This window comes from Varanus komodoensis, unplaced genomic scaffold (genome assembly GCF_004798865.1).
Source record: "Varanus komodoensis strain SLA01 unplaced genomic scaffold, ASM479886v1 scaffold87, whole genome shotgun sequence".
Lineage (NCBI taxonomy): Eukaryota > Metazoa > Chordata > Lepidosauria > Squamata > Varanidae > Varanus > Varanus komodoensis.
In genome coordinates this window covers 582,743-603,607 of record NW_025336565.1, presented here as the reverse complement: position 1 = coordinate 603,607, position 20,865 = coordinate 582,743, and the positions used below count along the sequence as shown (strand labels likewise).

General features: G+C 68.3%; 1 protein-coding gene across 1 annotated transcript in view; it reads left to right on the top strand.

Annotated features, from left to right (window-relative positions):
• The window catches only part of DNAH2 (dynein axonemal heavy chain 2), a 73,455-nt gene that overhangs the window by 32,095 nt on the left and 20,495 nt on the right, over window positions 1-20,865 (top strand). The window contains exons 18-47 of the mRNA XM_044417143.1: window positions 2,947-3,147; window positions 3,349-3,505; window positions 3,927-4,101; window positions 5,076-5,239; window positions 5,380-5,541; window positions 5,724-5,827; window positions 6,144-6,300; window positions 6,470-6,552; window positions 8,409-8,589; window positions 9,079-9,217; window positions 9,574-9,791; window positions 9,993-10,091; window positions 10,598-10,723; window positions 11,055-11,165; window positions 11,566-11,754; window positions 12,703-12,806; window positions 13,085-13,274; window positions 13,392-13,572; window positions 13,661-13,788; window positions 13,880-14,032; window positions 14,287-14,412; window positions 14,580-14,798; window positions 15,115-15,232; window positions 16,986-17,122; window positions 17,216-17,353; window positions 17,784-17,942; window positions 18,497-18,649; window positions 19,300-19,391; window positions 20,261-20,459; window positions 20,610-20,834. Coding sequence (XP_044273078.1) covers window positions 2,947-3,147; window positions 3,349-3,505; window positions 3,927-4,101; window positions 5,076-5,239; window positions 5,380-5,541; window positions 5,724-5,827; window positions 6,144-6,300; window positions 6,470-6,552; window positions 8,409-8,589; window positions 9,079-9,217; window positions 9,574-9,791; window positions 9,993-10,091; window positions 10,598-10,723; window positions 11,055-11,165; window positions 11,566-11,754; window positions 12,703-12,806; window positions 13,085-13,274; window positions 13,392-13,572; window positions 13,661-13,788; window positions 13,880-14,032; window positions 14,287-14,412; window positions 14,580-14,798; window positions 15,115-15,232; window positions 16,986-17,122; window positions 17,216-17,353; window positions 17,784-17,942; window positions 18,497-18,649; window positions 19,300-19,391; window positions 20,261-20,459; window positions 20,610-20,834 — 4,588 coding nt within the window. The remainder of the gene's footprint in view (window positions 1-2,946; window positions 3,148-3,348; window positions 3,506-3,926; window positions 4,102-5,075; window positions 5,240-5,379; window positions 5,542-5,723; window positions 5,828-6,143; window positions 6,301-6,469; window positions 6,553-8,408; window positions 8,590-9,078; window positions 9,218-9,573; window positions 9,792-9,992; window positions 10,092-10,597; window positions 10,724-11,054; window positions 11,166-11,565; window positions 11,755-12,702; window positions 12,807-13,084; window positions 13,275-13,391; window positions 13,573-13,660; window positions 13,789-13,879; window positions 14,033-14,286; window positions 14,413-14,579; window positions 14,799-15,114; window positions 15,233-16,985; window positions 17,123-17,215; window positions 17,354-17,783; window positions 17,943-18,496; window positions 18,650-19,299; window positions 19,392-20,260; window positions 20,460-20,609; window positions 20,835-20,865) is intronic.

Here is a 20,865-nt window from a genome sequence, read left to right as displayed (position 1 = left end):
GAGACATCACATTAAGAGCTTTGTAAACAAGATCCAGCTGCCGCGGGAGAGGAAGCAAATAGGCTCGGAAGCCCAGGCCTCCCTCGGAGACCCTGCCTGGCAGGGCCGCCCTCGCTGGAGAGCGGGAGAGCATGCCCGGAGGGGGCGCGGCCCCCCGAAGGCCCTCTCCCCGTGAGCGGGCGGCCTCCGTGTGTGGCCGCAGGGGCCTTTGATCCGGGGCCCTTGCAGGAGCACCCGGGAGGGTTCCTCACATCGGGGGTGATCGGGATGCCTTCTTTGCCGCATTGGTGGGCACTGTGGGGCCGGTCCCTGAGCGGAGGGTGTTCTGCCTGGCCCTCAGCATGCGGGGAAAGCAGCGAGGAAGCCCGGACACGTGGTGGCCGGCAAAATGCAGCCAGGGAGGCCCAGCCAAGGAACCAGGGGGCATCTTCGGAGGGGCAGGCGCACTGAGGGGGCCAGGGAGGGGTGGCTCAGCGGCCGGAAGCAGGGGAGGAGAGCCGGGGGGGCAGGACGGGGTGCCGACTCCAGGACTGGACGGCCAGCCTGCACATGGGTGGGAAGGATGCTGCGTGGTCAGGTGCAGAGGCGAAGCAGGGAGGAAAACAAGCCCGGGGCACGTGCAGAGCGCTTGCCAGTGGGACTGAGCAGAGGCGCGTGGAGGGTCCTGGCGAAGCCAAGGCCATGAGTGTCCTCTGAGGCCGTGTGGCCAGTGCCTGAGGAAGAAGCTTGGAGAGAGCGGCGGGGGGGGGGGGGGGGGGGATGTGGCTGGGAGGATGAGGGGTGCGTTTTGCCTCGATTCCTGGCCGGTTTGCAGAGGCCCTTTCCACCTCTGCCGAGCCGAGGCGGGGGAGCCGGCAAGGGCCATGTTGCCCCCCAGCAGGCCGGGTCAAGCTCCCCCCTCCCCACTCTCCAGTCAGTTATCCGGCGCTGGTCCCCAGGACGAGGCATCGTGGCCAAGAGCAATCCGTGTCTACATGGGAGAGGATAAGCAGAAGGATTCCATCCCTGATCCTTTAATCTCTTAATAATTCATTGAACAAGCATGTCGAGTGCCTCGGAGGGGGAGCGAGACTCCGACGTGCGCGGCTCCCCTGCCACGCCACCCCTGGAGCGCGCCGCTCGCGGATCCGAGAGGGGCCCGGCAGGCCGGGGGCGCCTGGGCCAGCCACTTGCGGCCCGCTGTGGGGGGGGGAGCTGGGGAGCTGCCCAGCCGGAGCAGGGTCCCCCAGCATCCCGGGGTCGCGGGCAGGCCAGGGGCGTCCCTGGGGCAGGCGGCACCGTGGGGCCCCTTCCGTGGCTGCCTCTCGCCCTTTGAACTTCCTCCGCCGGTGGGGCTCACGAGCGCCTGCTGCCCCCGACTCTCACGGAAGGCGGGCGGCAGGGGCGGGGGCGCATTTCACAGCAGGTCAGTAGGAGAGCCCATCAGCCCCGGCCGCCCTGCCACGTTTGTCCTCACCCGCCGTCTGCCACGGTGCCCGAGCCGGGGCTGCGCCCCTCCCTCGCCCCCCCAGCGCCGTTCCATCCCACCTCCCCACTCTGCTGACTCGGTGTTCCTGACACACCTAATTTATGGGCTCGGCGTGAGGGGGAGGCAAGAGCGGACCCCTAACGAGGGGCGGACGCGAAGGGTGCCGCGGCCCGATCAGTCTCTGCCAGGGCCCGGCGGTTGCCATTGTCCCCTTCGTCTCTCTGGGACTGCGCCGCCGCCGCTCTTTTTGTTTGTCTCCCTGTTAATAAAGTTTGGCTTTGTGTTTCCGGTGACCCATTGACAGGGAATTAATTAACGAAACGGGAAGATTTAATAAGATCCCTTGGGGCTGGAACAATTCTCCACCTGCTGGCCTTCCCTGCTTCGATGAGTCAGGGAGACAGAAATAAAGCTACATCTCAGTTAGCAGGCCCCTTGGAGGGGACCTGGCCCTCCTCCTCCTCCTCCGTGGGACACCGGCTGGCCTGCTCAGAGGACGGAGGGTGGCAGGCCTCCGTTTTGCTGTGTGTGCATCGTGCCGGCGTGTGGAAGGAGGGCTTCCAGGGCCTCGAGGCCCAGCCCGGGCTTGGCCAGACGGGCTGCCCTGGATGCCGAATGCTTCGGCGGCCCTCCGGCTGACTCGGCTCGAACCTGAAGCAGCAGATTAATCGGGGGACTTCTAGATCTGGGTCAAGTAATGCCCTTCTCGGGGTGCAGCAAACTGAGGGTGAGGATTAGAAGAATGTGACTCATTCAGAAACGTGACGCATCCACGTAGGTGCTGGGAGGACCCGGAATAATCAGTGCAAGTTGTGACAACCCAGGTTCAGGCTGGGCATCAGGAAAGGCTTCCTCACCGTCAGAGCAATACGGCAGTGGGGCCGGCTGCCCGAAGGGGTGGGGGGCTCTCCCACCCCGGAGACGTTCAAAGGAAACCGGGCAGCCCTCTGAGTGGGCTGGTGTGACGTGGTGTCCTGCGACAGCAGAGGGTGGACCCGGTGGCCTTCATGGCCCCTTCCAGCGCTGCTGTTCTAGGATTCTAGGTGACACTCCGGTACATGCGGGTCATTGCTGCGACCTCAGCGTGTCCGCTGCTCCGGAGTTTGGTGACTGTCCGCCGCATTTCGGCAGCTCCCGGCCCTGTTGCCCGCAGCACTCAGGCATGGAGGGGCGCACGGTCCAGCAGCTGCACTGGGGGGACGTCGGGGCCTGGGATGGGGGCCGGCGGAGGGGCGCGGCTGATTTGGACCCTGCGTGTGCGCCTCCCAGCGGCTTCCGGCTCACCACGCTGGGGCTCGTGGAGATGGTGCCCTGACACTCACTGACCTGCACCCCCCCGTGGGCTGGACGGCACCCCCAGGCAGCCCGGGGGAGGCGCAGTGGGGTGGCTCCAGGTGGGGGGGGGCGGGCTGCGGTCGCCGCCGGGAGGCTCCCTTCGGCGCGGAGCGGCTGACGGGGCGTGGGGTGCCTGTGCCCAGGTACATGGAGGTGGCCAACAACGTCCAGAAGGAGGAGACGGTGCTGAGCATCCAGTTTGTGCTGCTGGACTGCTCCCACCTGAAGGCGGCCGTGGTCCAGCACTGCAGCGACTGGCAGGGCAAGCTCACCGGCCTGCTGAACGAGATGGCCGGCAGCCGCCTGCGCGAGCTGCACGCCTACCTGCAGGAGAACGCCGCCGGGTGAGTGCGGGGCCCCCGGGCCGGGCCCCGGGCCGGGCGCGGACGGAGCCGCAAGGAGACGCCTCCTCCCGAGCCGGGTCGCGGCTCGGCCCGTCCTGGGCCCTCGCGGTGGCCCGGCGGGCGGGAGGCACTGCCTGGGGCCGAACGGGGGCCCTCGGGCGCCGGCCTCCCCCCGCTGAAGGAGGGCCCCTACTCCCACAGCGTCAGCCGCCCCCCGCAGACCCTGGAGGAGCTCGGCCGGAGCCTGCAGCTGCACGAGACGCTGCAGAACGAGCTGCCCAAGATCGAGGGGCAGATCCCGCCCATCCACGAGCAGTTCGCCATCCTCGCGAAGTACGAGGTGGCTGTGGAGGAGGAGGTACGCCCCTGGCCGCGGAGGGCGCCCAGACGCGCCCCCCCCGCCCCGAGCAAGGCCGCGACCTCTGCCTGGCTCCTCCATGCTAGCCTGGTCCTGAGCGTAACGCCCCCCTTTTCCACCGAGGCAGGCAGTCTCGGCGTTCGGTTAAATGCCTTTTATGAGGGCACGAGGCGGGCGCAAATTGGATTGGCATCCGTCGTGCCGAAGCGCGCTGGGAGCACGCACCTCTCCAGGCCCGGGTGGCCGAGAGGGGAGATGCCACGGAGAGCCCCCCGGAGGAGAGCCCGGGTGCCCCCCCGGTGTGCCGGGCGGCCACCCCGAGGAGGCCGGGAGTCCTTGCCCGGCGAGAGGCTGCGCCGGCCGTCCCCTCGCCCCCGGGGCCTGCGCCCCGCGGCCCCACGCTCCCCTTCCTCTGTTGCAGGTGCTGCAGCTGCTGGGTGAGCTCAACGCCGAGTGGCTGTCCTTCCAGCAGTGCCTCCTGGACAGCGAGGCCATGCTGAAGAAGCACAAGGAGAAGTTCAAGACGGGGCTCATCCACTGCGCGGATGACTTCAAGAAGAAGGCCCAGAACCTGCTGCAGGACTTTGGCTCCAATGGTGGGTGGCCGGCCGGCCGGCCAGCCCAGGCCGCTCTCGCCCCGCTCCCTGCTGCCGGGATCGGACCAGGCCGCTGCCCTTGGCTCGCCCTCCGGGGCCGGGGCGGCTCCAGCTCCTCGCACTGGGAGCAAGGAGTGTGGCGACCGCGGTGCCGGAGCAGGGAGGGCTTGAAGAACTGGGAGGCCAGCCTTCTCAGAGCTGCGCCCCTCCTGGCTCAGCGCCAGGCCATGGCATTCGGCACAAGACCGGCTCGGCCCGGCCTCCCCCCTCCCTTTGCTTCCAGGGTCTGCCGTCTTCCATGAGCACCTGGAGATGGCGGCCTGGGGATGCCCTCTCCCTCCTCTGCCATCACTGTCTCCACACTCCCCACTTCCCAGCCTTCCCAGTCCTCATCCGAAGAGTTGGTGCCCCCCGGCCCTGGAAAGCACGCCAAGAAGAGCGCTTTGCCCACTCCCACCTGCTGGCCGGAGCTACGGGCAGCCGAGTGCGGCCCGCCCTGGGAGCAGAGGTGGCTGGCGCTCTTCCCTGCCCAGCGGGCAAGACGGCCCAGGCCCCTGCTTCCCCCTGCACGGAGATCCAGCCCCACCACCGTCTGGTGGCCAGTGGTGGGGGGGGGGAGGCTGTGTCGCTTCTCTTCTCCTCCTGGACGCGATCCGCGGCATGAGGGTACAAGCCTGGCCGTAGCTGCAGGGGAGGAAGCCTCTGATCTCGGTGGGACACGCTTCCGAGGAACTGCGCACCCCGCCAGGCTGTAGCCGGGCCTCTCTGCCCCCACCCGCCCCGGCTCCAGGCCTCGGCTGCACCACACTCGGCAGCCCTGGCGCTGGTGCTCCGCAGGCGAGTGCCCACCGCCGGGCAAGACGCCCCCAGCCATGCAGCTGTTGAGCCACGACGGCCTGGGCCGGCCCAGCGGCGAGGAGGAGGAGGAGGAGGCAGGCCGGGGCTCACCGGGGCCTCTGTTCCTGCCCCGGTAGGCCCCTTCACCAGCACCTTGTCTGCCGAAGCCGCCCTGAGCCAGATTGCCGCCATGAGGCAGCTGCTGGCCACCCTGAAGGAGGAGGAGAACACGCTCCGCTCCAACCTGGGCATTTTCAAGATCGACCAGCCTGCCTCGAAGGACCTGCAGAAGCTGGAGAGGGTAGGGGGCGTCCCGTGTCGACCCTGCGAGGCAGTGGGGACGCTCTCCCTGCGCCCCACGGCCGGGGCCGCTGGGGGAGGGGCGGGTCTCTTGGCCCCGAGGGGGGGCCTCCCGTCACCGGCCGCCGCTGTGCCCGGCAGGAGCTGGACTACATCCAGCAAGTGTGGGAAATCTCGAAGGAGTGGGAGGACCACTGGAACGAGTGGAAGACGGGGAGCTTCAAGACGCTGCGGACGGAAGTGATGGAGAGCACGGCCTTCGCCCTGTACCGGAAGCTCAATAAGCTGAGCAAGGAGCTCAAGGTAGGGCGGGGCACCCAGCGGCGCCCCCACCTGGCTTGTCCCGGGAGCCCTGGGATCGCCTTCCCGCCTGAGAGGAGGACCGTGCCGGGCGATCGGTCCCTGCGTTTGACCTGCCCGAGCCGGAAGGCGGCTCCCCTTCCGCTTTGCCCGGCTGAGCAGGCGTCTGCCGTCTGTTTTCGGAGGATCGGAACTGGGAGATCATCGAGACCTCCAAGCTGAAGATCGAGCAGTTCAAGCGGACGATGCCCCTGGTCACGGACCTCCGGAACCCCGCCTTGCGGGAGAGGTGGGCACCGTCACGCCTGCCGGGGGGGGGGCGTCCGTGCTGCGGTGGCTCTGCAACTGCCTTGCCAGGTGGGGCGCCCGAGGCGAAGTGGGGTGCTGCTGGCGGGGGCTGGGCCAGCTCTCTGGACCCGGGTGAGGTTGCTTTGCCCGGAACGGGCTCTTGGCCAAGGGAGGCGGGGCGGAGGCGGTCCTGCGGTTTGTCGGGCTGGGAGGAGAGGTTCACCCGCAGCCCGCAGAGGGTCTTCTGAGGCATCAGCGGGGGCTCCTCTTGTCTCTCCTGGGACCCCCTTGGACCAGCATGCTCTGGGTCCCCGCAGGCACTGGGACCAGGTGAAGGATCTGGTCCTCCGGACATTTGACCAGGATGCGGAGGATTTCAGGCTGGAAAACATCGTCGAGCTGGGCCTGGACAAGCATGTGGAGCAGGTCGCGGAGATCTCTGCCTCGGCCACCAAGGAGCTGGCCATCGAGCAGGTAGCGCCTGCCCTTCGCCCCCTGGGCCGCCCCACTGAAGACGCCAGACAGGCCCCCCTTGCAGGGCCCAGAGGGACGTGTCGCACCCCGCCCAGGGCTCGTGGAGCCCACGGGGGTCGAGCGGGGCAGTCGGAGTCCCGCCGGCCCATCACGTCGTCCTTCTCCTCAGGCCCTCGAGAACATCTCCCGGACCTGGGACGTGACCACTCTGGATATCATACCCTACAAGGACAAGGGGCACCACCGAGTCAGGTGGGCAGCTGGCGCGGGCCCTGTGCCAGGCCCGCCGGGGCTGCAGGGGAGGTGCGGCTCGGTTTGCGCCCCGGCGTGGCCGTGGGGCCGAAAGAGTTCTTTGAGATTCCGGGGGAGCCGCCTGCAGTGCTCAGCTCTACTTACGGGGGAAACGGTCGTCACCTCTGCAGCGGGCCAAGTACTAGCTAGCTTTGCGAGGGGTTCAGCGGTGAGCCGCTTCGGATGCGCGGCTGGGCGACCCTAATCGCTTGGAGTGGGCCGTCGGCGGGGCCCCCTCGGGGGTGGTGGTGTCCGAGCCAGACGGGAGGGGAAATGGCCGGCGCCCATAGCTGGCTCGTGGGCGAGGGGCCGGCCCTTTACCTGTTAGCGAGGCGAAACGTACAGGCCGGTTCCCATCTCTGGACTCCGTTGGCCGAAAGTTCCCCCTCCCGTTAGTGTGTCTCAGGGAGGCTTCCCATCCCGGCCAGTCCAAATATTCCCACTCCACGTGTCAACTTGACAGGCTGCAGTATCCTACACTAATTAAGCCAAGCATACAGCAATGCACAGGCTCGTTAAGCTAATCATAACACTAAGTGTAAGCTCGTTAACTGGTCTGATAAGGTGGGGTCCCAGGCTGAGCACAGCTGCATGTCCAGTCCGTTGTCCATCTTTCTCGGGACCCAGGAACAATAACGACTCTAATTAGGTAAACGAGGTTGCTCTCGTGCAGCACGGCCCTTTCGCCAAGCGAAGCCCGAGCTGGGGAGCCAGGCCTGGACTTCGCAGCCCATGCGCCAGACCGCTCGGTGCCCGGGCCGCTGCGCTGTGTGCGTGTGGAACTCCCTGTGAGCAGCGGCTGGGCGCACTGGGGGCCTGGCTGGGCGGTGCAAGGGCCGCCGTGGCCCTCAGTGGCTTCCCGGCCTCTGTCCGCAGTGTGGGAAGCCGTGGTGGGGCCGGGCCCAGGCAGGGAAGCCCTGGGACCCCCTCGCCCGCGACAGACCTGCCTGCCCTCTGTGGCCTGTTCCATGGGCCGGCCGGCAGTGGAGGCACAGCTGGTTGGGACCTTTGGTGGTCTTGTGGGTGATTTTATGGCAGCTCTTGTTCTGATTTGGAAAAGCATGGTTGTGCGATTATGCACTCGGTGGGGCTGTTGTTTTATTAACTGGGGTGCTTTTTGTGAATGCCGGGGCGCTGCCTGCTGCCCTCCGTGCCGTGACTGGAACAGAAGGGGGTGGGTGCATTTTCCCCATAAAACAGAATGCAGGAACTGAGTGACTTGCACGCTTGTGATGACCCTGAGTTGTTCGTCGCCTTTTGTCGGGCCTGGCTTTCCGGATGGCTTCCCCTGTGGAAGTGCAGCCTGCAGCAGGTCCGGGGGGCTCCAAGACAGCCTCTCTTCAGGGCTTCCTGTGGCGGAATCTGGCAGGGAGAGTGTGGTGGCGGTTCTGAGAGGGCTGGTGCATTCCTGGGTCCCCGAGCAACGGCGCAGGGGCAGATCTCCCCGTGTGCTCCAGGGGCGGTTCTGCAACCGGCGTTCTGCTTGGCCCCCTCCAGGCCTCCCCCAGATCTGCCCACCCTGGAGGAGAGTTCAGTCTGGCAACTCTTCCTTTCCGCTAGGTGAGCCTGGGGCGTCCCTCGCCTGTGCTCAGGAGGCAGGGCGGCAAGCTGGGTGTCCGCAAACCCAGGAGGGAAAGCCTCCCTCTCCTGCAGAGCGCCCTGTCTCGGGGCCTGTGGGTGGCACGTGGGGCTGCTTCCAGGTTCCTCACGCCGGCCCCTATCTTTGCTCTCAGAGGTCTTCTGTGTGTGCGTGTGTGTGCAGGGGTGCACAGAGAACCCCACTTTCCTTGCACCCCTGAGCGCCCCTCTGTCTGCAGGGGCACCGAGGACGTTTTCCAGGCGCTGGATGACAACCAGGTGGCCTTGTCCACCATGAAGGCCTCGCGCTTCGTGAAGCCCTTCGAGAAGGACGTGGACCTCTGGGAGCGCTGCCTCTCCCTCATCCTGGAGGTGATCGAGATGGTGCTGACGGTGCAGCGGCAGTGGATGTACCTGGAGGTGAGGGGCGCCCAGCTCCTCCCCTCCCCTCACGTCAGCGGACACGCTCCCAGGGGTGCTGCGGGCTCGCAGGACAGGGCGGGGGGATCGCCGCGGAGGGCGGCCAGCCGCCCATCCTCCAAGGGAACGGAGGGGGCTCCCCGCAGAGGACTGGCTGCTCGCTTCGTGCTCCCGCAGAGAGCCTCTCTCCCGGGCAGAAAAAGCCACATGCTTTCCCTCCAGGCATCCTGCAGAGAGGGAAATTGCCCATCGTCCCCAGGGAGCCCGGCAGGTGTGGGGTTGGAATCCTGCCCGTGCAGAAAGCGCGGCCATCTTTTTGAGGGACGCTCAGCGGGTTCCTCCTCCCCGTGTGGGGGGAGCCAGGTTCTCTCTGTCGCTTCTGTGGGGAAAGCGAGGCGGCCGTGGGGGGCCCTTGGCTCAGAGGAGCGGCACCTCTGCTTCGCAACCCGGCAACCTCCCCTCCGTCTTCCTCTTCCCGCCTCTGGCCAGAACATCTTCCTGGGCGAGGACATCCGCAAGCAGCTGCCCGGCGAGTCCGCCTCCTTCGACAGGATCAACAGCAGCTGGAAGAGCATCATGGACCGCTTCGTCAAGGACAGCAACGCCCTGCGTGCCACGCACTACCCAGGTGGCTGCGCTCCTTCCGGGCGTGCCGGCGGGCATGTTGCTCGGCGCGCCCGGCCCATGCCGCGCAGGCACGGCGTCCAAGTCTTCGCGGTCGCTGAAGGCCGCCCGGGTGCCGGGAAGGGCCCTCCCCGGAGAGCCTGTGGCGCCGCTGCCAGCCAGAGCGGCCGAGCCCGGCTTGGAGGGGCCCTGGCACGGGGCCGCGCCACAGGGAGCTCGGCCGTTGGGGGCCGCGGGACTCCCCGGGGGTCCAGTGCCGGACAAGGGAGGACGCGGGGACCGTGCCTGGGAGCGATCAGGACCCACGGGCGGGGGGGCGGGGGGCCGGGGCCGCCTGCGACTGTTCTGCGCCTCCTGCAGGGCTGCTGGACAAGCTGGTGGAGATGAACGGCGTGCTGGAGGAGATCCAGAAGTCCCTCGACATGTACCTGGAGACCAAGCGGCACATGTTTCCCCGCTTCTACTTCCTGTCCAACGACGACCTGCTGGAGATCTTGGGCCAGTCGCGCAACCCGGAGGCCATCCAGCCCCACCTCAAGAAGTGCTTCGACAACATCAAGTCCCTCAAGATCCAGAAGGTCCGCCCCGCCCCACCCTGCTCCCGCCCCGTCCCCCGCGTGCCCCTGGGCGCCTTCCGGGCCTCCCCCCTTCCGCTGCCAGCCCCGGGCTCAGTGGGCGGGCCGAGCGCCCCCCGTGCTGCGGGTTCCCTGGGCGGGCACGCGGCCGGCGACGTGGGGGAAGCCCGTGGCGGGCCGGCCTCACCCTCTCTCTGGCCTCAGATTGGCACGACCAGCCGGTCCGAAGCCCTGGGCATGTACTCCCTGGACGGCGAGTACGTGGACTTCACGCACGCCGTGCTGCTGGAAGGGCCGGTGGAGGTGAGTGGCCCGCCCTCCTCGGCACCTGCCCGGCCCCGGCCCCATTCCGGGCCCCGGGCCCCGGGCCGGCCTGCTCCGAGCACCGCAGGCACCGGTGGCGAGGGCCAGGCCGGCCACGCGCCCAGCAAGGGCCGCCACGCCTGCGCCGCCTGGCTGGGGGTGCGGCTGTGGCCCGGGGGGGCAGGCCGAGCCCGGTGGCAGCATCGGCCGCCCAGCCCAGGTCTCCGTGGGGGGCCAGGCACCCGATCCCCCGCTCCTCCCGCCGCCCCCTCGCCAATGTCCCTGCCGCTCACTGTGTGTCGCGCGGCCCTACCGGTCCGCAGCGGTGGCCGCCGGGCGCAGGCAGGCCAGGGAGCAGGTCGGGGTGCTCCGGCGTGCCCCCCTCCCAGCCCTCCCCTCCCCCGGGGCCCCGAGAGCCTCCGCCCACCCCCCGCCCCTGGCGCGGCCCCCGCTGCCCTGCCCCCGAGGCGGGGGGCCGGGGCTCACCCGGCGCCGCTGTGCCGCAGGACTGGCTGTGTGACGTGGAGCGGGCCATGCGCTGGACGCTGCGCGAGGTGCTGCGGAGCTGCCGGCTGGCCCTGAAGAAGATGCTGGGCAAGCGGGACAAGTGGGTGAAGGAGTGGCCCGGCCAGGTGAGCGGCGGTGGGGGCACCCCGGCCCGTGGACCCTGTGCGCTCACGCAGCATGCGGCCCTGTCTGGCACGTGGGATGGTGAACCGTGTCCCCCAAGGGGAGGGCGGAGAGGCCGCTGAGGACTTGGCCCCCCGAGCCGGGCATCTCCCTTGCCCCACGCAGAGCCCTTTTCTGGCCGGAGCCCCAGAGAACGGGGAGAGCCGGGGGGGGGGAGGGGGGAGCGGCTCTGTGCTGAGGAATTCAGGGTAAAGGTGTGCTTGGAGGCCACACGCACCCACACCTCTCCTCGCCCTCTCCCTCACTCTCTCCCCGCCTCGCCTTGCCTCGCAGATGGTGATCACGGCAAGCCAGATCCAGTGGACGGCAGACGTGGGCAAGTGCCTGGCCACGTGCAAGGAACGCGGGGACAAGAAGTACCTCAAGGCCATGAAGAAGAGGCAGGTGAGGGCCGGCGGCTGGCTCTCCAGGCGCTTCCCCGGCCCTTGCCCTTCTGCCTGCGTGGCTGCAGGGGCAGCCGAGTCCCGGCACACGCGGTCCAGCTGCCCCACCCCCCCAACCCGGCTCTTTGTCGTCCACAAAGTGGGGAGCCCAGACTTGCTCAGGTCGTGCTCGGGAGGGTTGGGGGGCCCGGATCCGTCCAGACCAGCATCCACCTGCGGTAGAAGCTGCTCGGGCACCTCTGGGAAGGCCGCGTGCAGGACAGGGGGCCGGCGGCCTTCCTCCTCCTCCTCCTCCTGCGCCCAGAAGCCTGTTCGGAGGTGGGCTGCCTCGGGACGCGGCGCTCTGATGCTCCCTGCTGGCCGACGGCTCCGTCACGCGCAGGCCTCCCTCCCCCGGGCAGGTGTCCATGCTCAACAAGTACTCGGAGGCCATCCGGGGCAACCTGACCAAGATCATGCGGCTGAAGATCGTGGCACTGGTGACCGTGGAAGTCCACGCCCGGGATGTGATCGAAAGGCTCTACAAGAGCGGCCTGATCGACGTGACGTCCTTTGAGTGGCTCAGCCAGCTGCGGCTCTACTGGGAGAAGGTGGGGAGCCCGTGCTGCGCGGGGACCGGCCAGCCGGGCCGGCCTGGGCGCGTGTCGGGGTGTGGGCGGGCGGGCGGGCGCCCGAGGCGGCCACGAGCTCCTGCGCTGCCCGCTGCTGGCCAGACTGGGCCCGGCGCCCCTCCTCGCCTCCACCACCGCCCTCCGCGTGCTGCGGTTTGGGGCCTGACACCGCAGGAGTGTCACGGCTGGCCACGGGGTGAGCCTGGGCCGGAGCATCTCCCTCGCGCCCCTGGGCGCACCTGGCGGGCAGGCCCTTGCGAAGGCTGGGTTGGCCACGGGGGCCGGGGGCCGCCGGCTCCCCTTCCGCTGTGGCCACCCCTCGCTTTGGTGAGGCCCCGCTTTCTGGGCTCCAGGGCCAAGCAGGGTCCCGGTCCGGAACCAGCAGGGGCCCAGCGGTCCAGGACAGCAAGCGAGGGCATGAGGGGCAGCGGAGCCGAGGGGCGCACAAGAGCCCGGGTGGCTGCAGAGGTGGGGCATGCCAGGGGCTGGGGCGCTGGCCATCTGCCAGGGTCCCGGGCCAGGGCTCGATCTGCAGCTAGGAAGCAGCTGCTTCGACGGGGGAGACGCTGCCTGTGCGGCTTTTAAGGCCCGGTAGGCGGAGGTCAGTGGGCGGGCTGGTGCGGCAGCCTGGAGAGGCCCGGAGCCCTGCCAGCCGGGCTTGCGGGAGAGAAGGCGGTTGAGCCCGGGGGCTCAGGCCCCCGGGTGGGACACTTCCCAGCCCCTCCACTTTCCTCGGCGTGTGCTTGTGCAGAAACCGGCAAGTGGCGGGTGCCCCCCCCCCCCAGTTTGCCACCTCGTGCTCCCGCGGCACTGCTCTCCTGGGTTTAGCATCCCCCCACCCACCCCGTGGGGAAGGGGCTGTCCTGGGCCACGGAGGGCCCACTGAGAAGGGGCCACTATCCGTGGCCTCGCCGGCTCTCCCTGCAGGACCTGGACGACTGTGTGATTCGGCAGACCAACACCCAGTTTGCGTACGGCTATGAGTACCTGGGGAACTCGGGGCGCCTGGTCATCACTCCCCTCACGGACAGGTACCTCCCAGCCGGCAGCCACGGGGGCTGCGCAGGCTGACGAGGGGCGTGCACGGGAGGACCTGGGTGACGGGCACCACGCGTGCCATCGCGATCTGCCTGGACTGGCCGGCAGAGGAATCGGCTGGGAAGACGGAGGGAGTCTGGGGAGAGGAAGGGGGCACGGAGGAATACGAGGGGCCAGGGGGACGCCCGCAGCGTCTTCCCAACTCTCCCTGCCCCGGCGGGCACGTCGCCGGGGAGAGGGTGCGAGGCGTGGGTCCCCCTTCCCTCCGCAGGTGCTACATGACGCTGACCACGGCCCTGCACCTGCACCGGGGCGGCTCCCCCAAGGGCCCCGCAGGCACGGGCAAGACCGAGACAGTGAAGGACCTGGGCAAGGCGCTGGGCATGTACGTGATCGTGGTGAACTGCTCCGAGGGCCTGGACTACAAGTCCATGGGGCGCATGTACTCTGGCCTGGCGCAGGTGAGGGGCCCCAGTGGGCGGGCGGGCGGGCGGGCGGGGGGCCCCGAGCCCGCGGCTGCCGGAGCGCCGCTCGGCCTGCCCGCCGCCCGTGCCCCACGCCTGTGGCTTTGCCCTCAGACGGGCGCCTGGGGCTGCTTCGACGAGTTCAACCGCATCAACATCGAGGTGCTGTCAGTGGTGGCGCAGCAGATCCTCTCCATCCTCTCGGCCCTGGCCGCCCACATGACGCGCTTCGCCTTCGAGGGCCACGAGATCAACCTGGTGTGGTCCTGCGGCATCTTCATCACCATGAACCCAGGTGGGCTGCGGCGGCGGCACCGCTCGTGGCGGGGGGCATCGCCGCGCCCCCCTCCCGGCGCTCAGCTCCGGTGTGCCCCGCCCGGCAGGTTACGCCGGCCGCACGGAGCTGCCCGACAACCTGAAGTCGATGTTCCGGCCCATCTCCATGGTCGTGCCCGACTCCACGCTGATCGCCGAAATCATCCTCTTCGGCGAGGGCTTCAACAATTGCAAGGTTTGGGCGGCCGTGCGGCCCGGGGGGTGCCGTGGGCGGGGTGCGTTGCGGAGGGGCCGGGCGAGCCCCACGGATGGTCCCTGTCCTCCAGGTCCTGGCCAAGAAGGTGTACACCCTGTACTGCCTGGCCGTGCAGCAGCTGTCCAAGCAGGACCACTACGACTTCGGCCTGCGGGCCCTCACCTCCCTGCTCCGTTACGCCGGGAAGAAGCGCCGCGTGCGGCCGGACCTCGCCGACGAGGAGGTGAGCCCCTCGCCGCCGGCACGCCCGGACCCCCTGGCCCGCCCCCCGCGGAGCTGGCGGGGCGCGGAAGTGGCCGGGCTTCCCAGCCGGGGGTGGGGCAGGCGGCTGCGTCTCCGGCCCTCCCGCCAGCGGCCTTGTGGCACGCGGCTGGTGGGACGCCACGGTGGGCCCCACTCGGATCCTCCGGGGGGCGGGGGCCCTCGCCCCCCTTCCCCACGTGTCCTCCGAACGACCCCCCCGCTTTTCGCCCCCAGGTGCTGCTGATGGCCATGAAGGACATGAACATCGCCAAGCTGACCTCCAACGACGTGCCGCTGTTCAGCGCCATCATCCAGGACCTCTTCCCGGGCATCGAGTGCCCCGCCATCGACTACGGCAAGGTCGGCCCTCCCCGGCCCTCCCCGCCGGGCTTGCCCGGGGCTCGGTGTTGCTCCCTCGCGGGGCCGCTCCCCGGGACGCTCCCCGGCAGCTCCGGGCCGGGCCGCGGCCCCCCGTGTGGGGAGGGGGACGAGGCGGCCCAGCCTCAGGAGGCCCGCTTCCCCCGCAGCTGAAGGAGGTGCTGGAGGGAGAGCTGCGCGAGATGGGGCTGCAGCCCATCCCCTTCACCACCACCAAGGTGATCCAGCTGTACGAGACCAAGAACTCGCGCCACTCCTCCATGATCGTGGGCAACACCGGCAGTGGCAAGACGGTCGCCTGGCGCGCCCTGCAGGCCACCCTCTGCAGCCTGCACCGGGGCGGGGATCCCTCCGCCAACCTGGTCCGGGTGAGTCGCGGGCGCCGGCGGCCCCTTCCCTCGGGCCCTCCGCCTGCCCCCGCCTCCGGGGGCTCCGGGGCCACGCCGGGGCGGCACGGCGTTTGGCCGAGGGCAGGCCCGCCTTCTTGCCTTGGCCGGGAGGCGAGTGTAGCCTGGTAGTCCGACCCCGCCGGCCACGGAGCGGGGCTGCTGCACCACTGCCCCGTCCCCCGGCTGGTGGCTGCTCCGGCAGCGGAGCCCCCAAGGGCAGGGGCCGGGGCTCCCTCCACCGCGGCTTCTGACTGCCGCCTCCCCTCCCTCCGCCCGCCGGCACGCCTGCTCGCAGGAGTACCCCCTGAACCCCAAGGCTGTTTCCCTGGGCGAGCTGTACGGAGAGTACGACCTCAACACCAGCGAGTGGTCGGACGGGATCCTGTCGAGCGTCATGCGGGCGGCCTGCGCAGGTAGGCGGCCTCGCTGTTGGGCCGGTTTCAGAAGGGCTCTGGGTGCCCGGGAGGGGGCACGGTGCCACTCTGCCCGGTGGCACCTCGCGCATCCCAGGCAACACAGAGCGAGGCCCTTGCAGCAGCGTCGGTCGGGGCCAGGGGCTCGTGCTTTTGGGCTGGGGTGGGCAGAGGCCTCTCGCAGCCCAGCCTGGAGGTGGCGCCAGCGAGCCTGGGCAGAGGCTGCTGGGGCCCTGGGTGCGAGGCCGCTTGCCGCCAGGCTGGGGCTGAAAGATGGACAGCATAAAGCCCACCCCTTGGGGCACGGCTGAATGGGGGTGGCACGGGGCCCGGCCTGGGCCTGCCGCAGCTCCCGCCCCTCCTTTCTGCCTCGGGCCGGCCTGTGCCGTTCTTCCTCCTTGCCGCCTCACCTGGGGTGCTTTCTCCTCTGGAGCGTGTTTGCCCCATGCAGCAACGGGCGCAAGGCTCGCCCGCCGTGGGGCGCGGGGCTCAGGCTCTGGAGGCTGCTGCCCTGCAGGGGCTTGCCCTGAAGGGCCGGGTTGCTGCCCCATGCCGGCAGCGGATGGCCCCCTCCAAGGGGCGCAGGCGGATCTCTGCACGCGGGCAGGTGGCCCCCTGCAGGCGCCGCTCTTCCAGGGCCCACGGGGCGGGCACTGCAGTTTGGAGGAAATGTGGGGGGGGTGCGGAGGCCCTCCCCTGACCCCCATCTCTATGATAATTGAGGACGGGGCCTGGCGGCGTGTGGGCAGAGGGAGGCGAGCACTTCTCCATGCCAGCGGGCCGCTGGAATCCCCCAAGGGGAAAAGCTGGTGGGGGCGGGTGAGGGGCGAAAAGGCAGGAGTGGGGCCGGGCTGCTTCGGGGACAGCAGGTCGGATCCCTTCCGGTGCCCTGTTGAAGCTGCAGCCGCTGGGCCACCTGGCTCCACGGAGGGGCCAGAACTGGCCGGCAGGGCCACGAGGGCAGCCCCGCTTCGCTCCCCAAGCCCCTGGATGGGGGCACTTTGGGGGCTGGACAGGGGGTTTGGGCCCGCCGTGTCAGCCTGATGCCCGGCCGTGGTGCCTCGTGGGCCTCTCATCTGGCCCCCCGTTCCAGCCCCCCGCTCCAAAGCCCTTCGCCTCACAGAGCTGTCTGGCAGGTGCGGCGCCACCGCCTGCGAACGCTGCGGAGGCATTTTGGCCTCCGTCATGCGTGAAGCCTGCGCAGGTATTTACCCTCCGGGAGGCCCGTCTTGGCCGTGCCAGGTGCCAGCCTCCGCTGCCAGTCACTCTCCACCGAGCGAGCTGGCACTCGGTGTGCTGGAGCCAGCCAGCCTCTTCGGAGCAGCCCTGGAAGAGACTTGCAGCTGCTCTTCTGAGCTGCCTGTGCCTGCCGGGCCCCAGCGGGCGCGTGTGAGCCCCCGAGCATGGCGGCCGCGGCGGGGCCAGGGCTGAGTGCTTCTCTTCTGTGGGTGGTGCTGCGTGGGCCGAGCCCCCCTTTGCCCTCCCCGGCCCTCCTGGCAGGCTGCACGCGGGGCTTCGGGCAGCCCTCGCCTCTCAGATGCCTGCACTCCCCCGCGTTTGGCACGTAATGCTTCTAGTTCTCATTGAGGCAGAAGCATCTTAAAAGATCAGCGCTGACTCCCGAGCTTCTCCCATGCTTTTCCTCTGTACCTCTATGCTGGTGTTGGGGAGCTGAATTAGTCCCAGAAGCTTGGGGTCCAGCGGGGATCCAGCAGGGCTCTCCCCACCCACCCACCCGCCCTGCCCTGCATAGATGAGAAGCCCGATGAGAAGTGGATCCTTTTTGACGGCCCCGTGGACACGCTGTGGATCGAGAGCATGAACTCGGTCATGGATGACAACAAGGTGCTCACCCTGATCAACGGCGAGAGGATCGCCATGCCCGAGCAGGTGAGCGAGATGTGCGGCTCACGCAAGTGGCGCCGCCCCCGGCAGGCGCTCCCTCAGGTCTGACCGGCCGCCTGTGCTGCCCCCTCGCTCCAGGTCTCGCTGCTCTTTGAGGTGGAGAACCTGGCAGTGGCTTCCCCTGCGACCGTCTCCCGGTGCGGGATGGTGTACACGGACTACAGCGACCTGGGCTGGAAGCCCTGCGTCTCCTCCTGGATTGAGAAACGCCCAAAGGTGCTTGCGGAGAAGAGCCGGATCTGCGGCCGGTGCAGTTCTGGGGCAGTAGAGAGGGGAGCCCCTCCGGAGGGTGGCTGGATCAGGCAGCTCTCCCTGCCTGCCTGCTGATTTCTCTCCTGGCATAGCTCCGCTGCTCCGTCCTTCATGGGCACGGCCTGAGGGAGCGACGGCAGGACGGATCCTGACAGTCTCGCGCGAGGGCTGAGAGGCATAAGGACGTCTTGAAGGGCTTTGAGGGGCGGGTCGGGGTTGTAGGAGCCCTGAAACAGGGCAAGAGAGGAACTCGGAGGACAGGTTGTGTAGGAGGAGGAAGGGGTTGGGCAGGTGGGGGTTCAAATGGCCAGGGAGGAGATCAGACGGACGCCCCTCGGTCGCCCAGCTCTGCTCTGAGCCGGCACGCAAGCTTTCATGCTCTGCTCCTTCTCAGGTTGAAGCGGAAACCCTGCAGCGCATGTTTGACAAATTCACCAACAAGATCCTGACCTTCAAGAAAGAGAACTGCCAAGAGCTGGTCCCTATCCCCGAATACAGCGGTATCGTGGCTCTGTGCAAGCTGTTCTCATCCTTGGCTTCCTCAGAGAACGGGGTAGGTGGCGGGCAGGCCCGGCTTCCGGACTCTGCAGGATATTCTGGGGGGCATCACCCCGAGCTCTCACCATGCCGCCCTGACAGGCAGCCCTACCGTGCTGTCCGGGGTCACGGACAGACGTGCGTTACATGCTGCCCAGTACTTTGAAACGAGCTCTCGGCCTGCCCAGCCTTCCCCTGCTGTGCTTTCTCATGCCGAGACATAAAATAAGGCGCACCAGTCAAGAACGTTTTTCTCTTTCCCCGTGTCTCTCTGAGTCTATCAGATTCTAGAGCGGATGCGAGGTCGAGCGGGAAGGGGCCTGCTCCGCCCGCACAGGTGGTCTCCCATCCGGCTGCGGGCCCGTGCCGCTCCAGCTTAGCAAAGGTGACGCGTCAGGCTCACTCCACGTAGGGCCAGGCTCAGTGCTGGAAGAGAAGCCTTTCATGCCCTTGGCCTGCCCCGATTCCCCTGGATTCATCCCTTCCCAGCGGCTGGAATGATCCCCCAGAAAGAACTCCCCGGGGAACCGAGCACGGCTCAGGGCCAGACCCTGTTCCTTCCCTGTGCAGCTGAATCCCGCAGACAGCGAGAACTACTTGACCGTGGTGGAGATGTACTTTATCTTCAGCCTGATCTGGTCGCTGTGTGCCGCCGTGGATGAGGAGGGCCGTAAGAAAATCGACAGCTTCCTTCGAGAGATGGAGGGCTCCTTCCCCAACAAGGTTTGTTGACCGTTTCTGCCTTGCAGGGCTAGTCTAGGAAAGCGATTTCCAGATGTTTTGGAGTACGGCTCCCAGCATCCCTCACGCTGGCAGGAGCTTCTGGGGGTTGAAGCCCAACCCATCTGGGGCACTCCCTTTTGCCCGCCCTTGGGCTGGATCCCACAGTCCTGGCGATGCCGTGTCGGGCAGAACAAAGCGGGGTGAAAAACAAGCAGGAAGTCGGGCATCTGGAAAGAGTGGGGCCGTGTGAGAAGGAGAAGGGGAAGGGGATTTTCAGTGGGTCCGAGCACCAGAGTGCTAATGAGGCCGGAAGGGCATTGCCCCTTCTGTGGTGTTTCTGCCCATCTCCGGCTTCCTCTCCCATCCTTGGGAGGCTGCGGTCCTGCTCCAGTTCCGCCTGCAGCCCCTTGCCCAGGACCAGCACGAGTTCCAGCCCCTTCTGCTATCTGGCATCTCGGCTGTGCCTTCGCTGGGGGCTATGGGCAGTGCCCAGGCTGGGTCCCCAGCGCCTCCTGGGAGCCTCCCTGAACCTTTGGGGATCCCATCAGTGTTGGCCTGGAGGGCCAGACTCCTGCCCCTCTGCCCCGTGGGCTTCGGTGGAACTAAGGCAGCGCGACCGACACGACCTTCCCTCCCTCCCTCCTGCCCAGGACACAGTCTATGAGTACTACGTGGACCCCAAGCGGAAGCAGTGGGCTTCTTTTGAGGACATGCTCCCCAAGATGTGGAGATACCCACCCAAGTGAGTTGGCCCAAGAGGCAGCCGTGGCCCCTCCGCCAGCCTGAGCTGGGGAGCAGGGCGGGAAGCGGGCCTGGCTCCCCCAAAAGTCGCACCTTCTTCCTCCTGTGGTCGTGTCCCAAAGGCGGCTCGGACGTGGGTGGCGGGGAGCAGCTCTGGGGCAGATCAGAGGGGGATCTTCTCACACAATGCAGTTCGTCTGTGCAACTTTCTGGCCTGAGACCTGCTTAGGGCCACTGCGATGCTGAGATGGCTCTGAAAGGCAACGGAACAAGTTTGGCGGGGGGGGGGGCAGATATTGGTTGAAGCCTGTGAGCCATTGGGGGGCACATGCTTTCTCACCCCTGGGGGGCCTCCGCCCCGGCCCATCTCCATTTCCTTCCTGGCACCAAGCAGCCTCGTTTCTTGGTGCCATCGATTCACACCACTGGGTTGTTCCTTGAGCCAAGGGCTCAGATTCATTCCCCACCCCACCTCCCCTCACTCCCTAATCCGATCAGTGGCCTGAAATTACCGGAACGTGGTCCCCGAGCTGCCGCGGGCTGCTGGCCGCCCGCGTCAGGAGCCGGGCAGAGGGACAAGGCTTCATTAACAGTGGCTTCCTTCCAAGCTGTCAGGCCCCGGCGGGGATGGCAGCCGCGCGAATCGCGTCCCGTGTCGGATGTCTTCATGCATTTAGGCCGGTGTCCGTCGCGGAGCGGTGACAGCCGCATCCAACAGGCCCGTCACGGCCCTGGGGGTGGACGCCCCGGCGTTCTCCTGCAGGAGGGAGCGGGGGGTGGGGGCTGCGGGCCGGGCGCCCGGACCCTGCGGCGCGGCCCGCCCCCTGCTGCCCTGTGCAGGCCGGGCCACTCACCCCCTGCTCCTTCCAGCGCCCCCTTCTACAAGATCGTCGTCCCCACCGTGGACACGGTGCGCTACAACTACCTCGTCACCGCCCTCATCTCCCACCAGAACCCGGTGCTGCTGGTGGGCCCGGTGGGCACGGGCAAGACCTCGGTGGCCCAGGGCGTGCTGCAGTCCCTCGACGGCACCAAGTGGGCCGTGCTGGTCATCAACATGTCTGCGCAGGTGACGCCCCCGCCGGGCCCCCCGCCCCGGACGCGGGGAAGCCGGGGTGGAGCCTGGCTGGCGGTCAGGTCCCCCAGGGTGTGGGGAGAGCCGCTTGCTGCACGCGGCCAGCCCTCCCGCGCCCCCCTCACAGCACCCCTGCCCCCGCAGACCACCTCGAACAACGTCCAGAGCATCATTGAGAGCCGCGTGGAGAAGCGCACCAAGGGGGTGTACGTGCCCCTGGGCGGGAAGAGCATGGTCACCTTCATGGACGACCTCAACATGCCGGCCAAGGACACGTTCGGCTCCCAGCCGCCGCTGGAGCTGCTCCGCCTCTGGCTGGACTACGGCTTCTGGTACGACCGGACCAAGCAGACCATCAAGTACATCAAGGTGAGGGGCGCGGGAGGGGCACCCCCCCCCG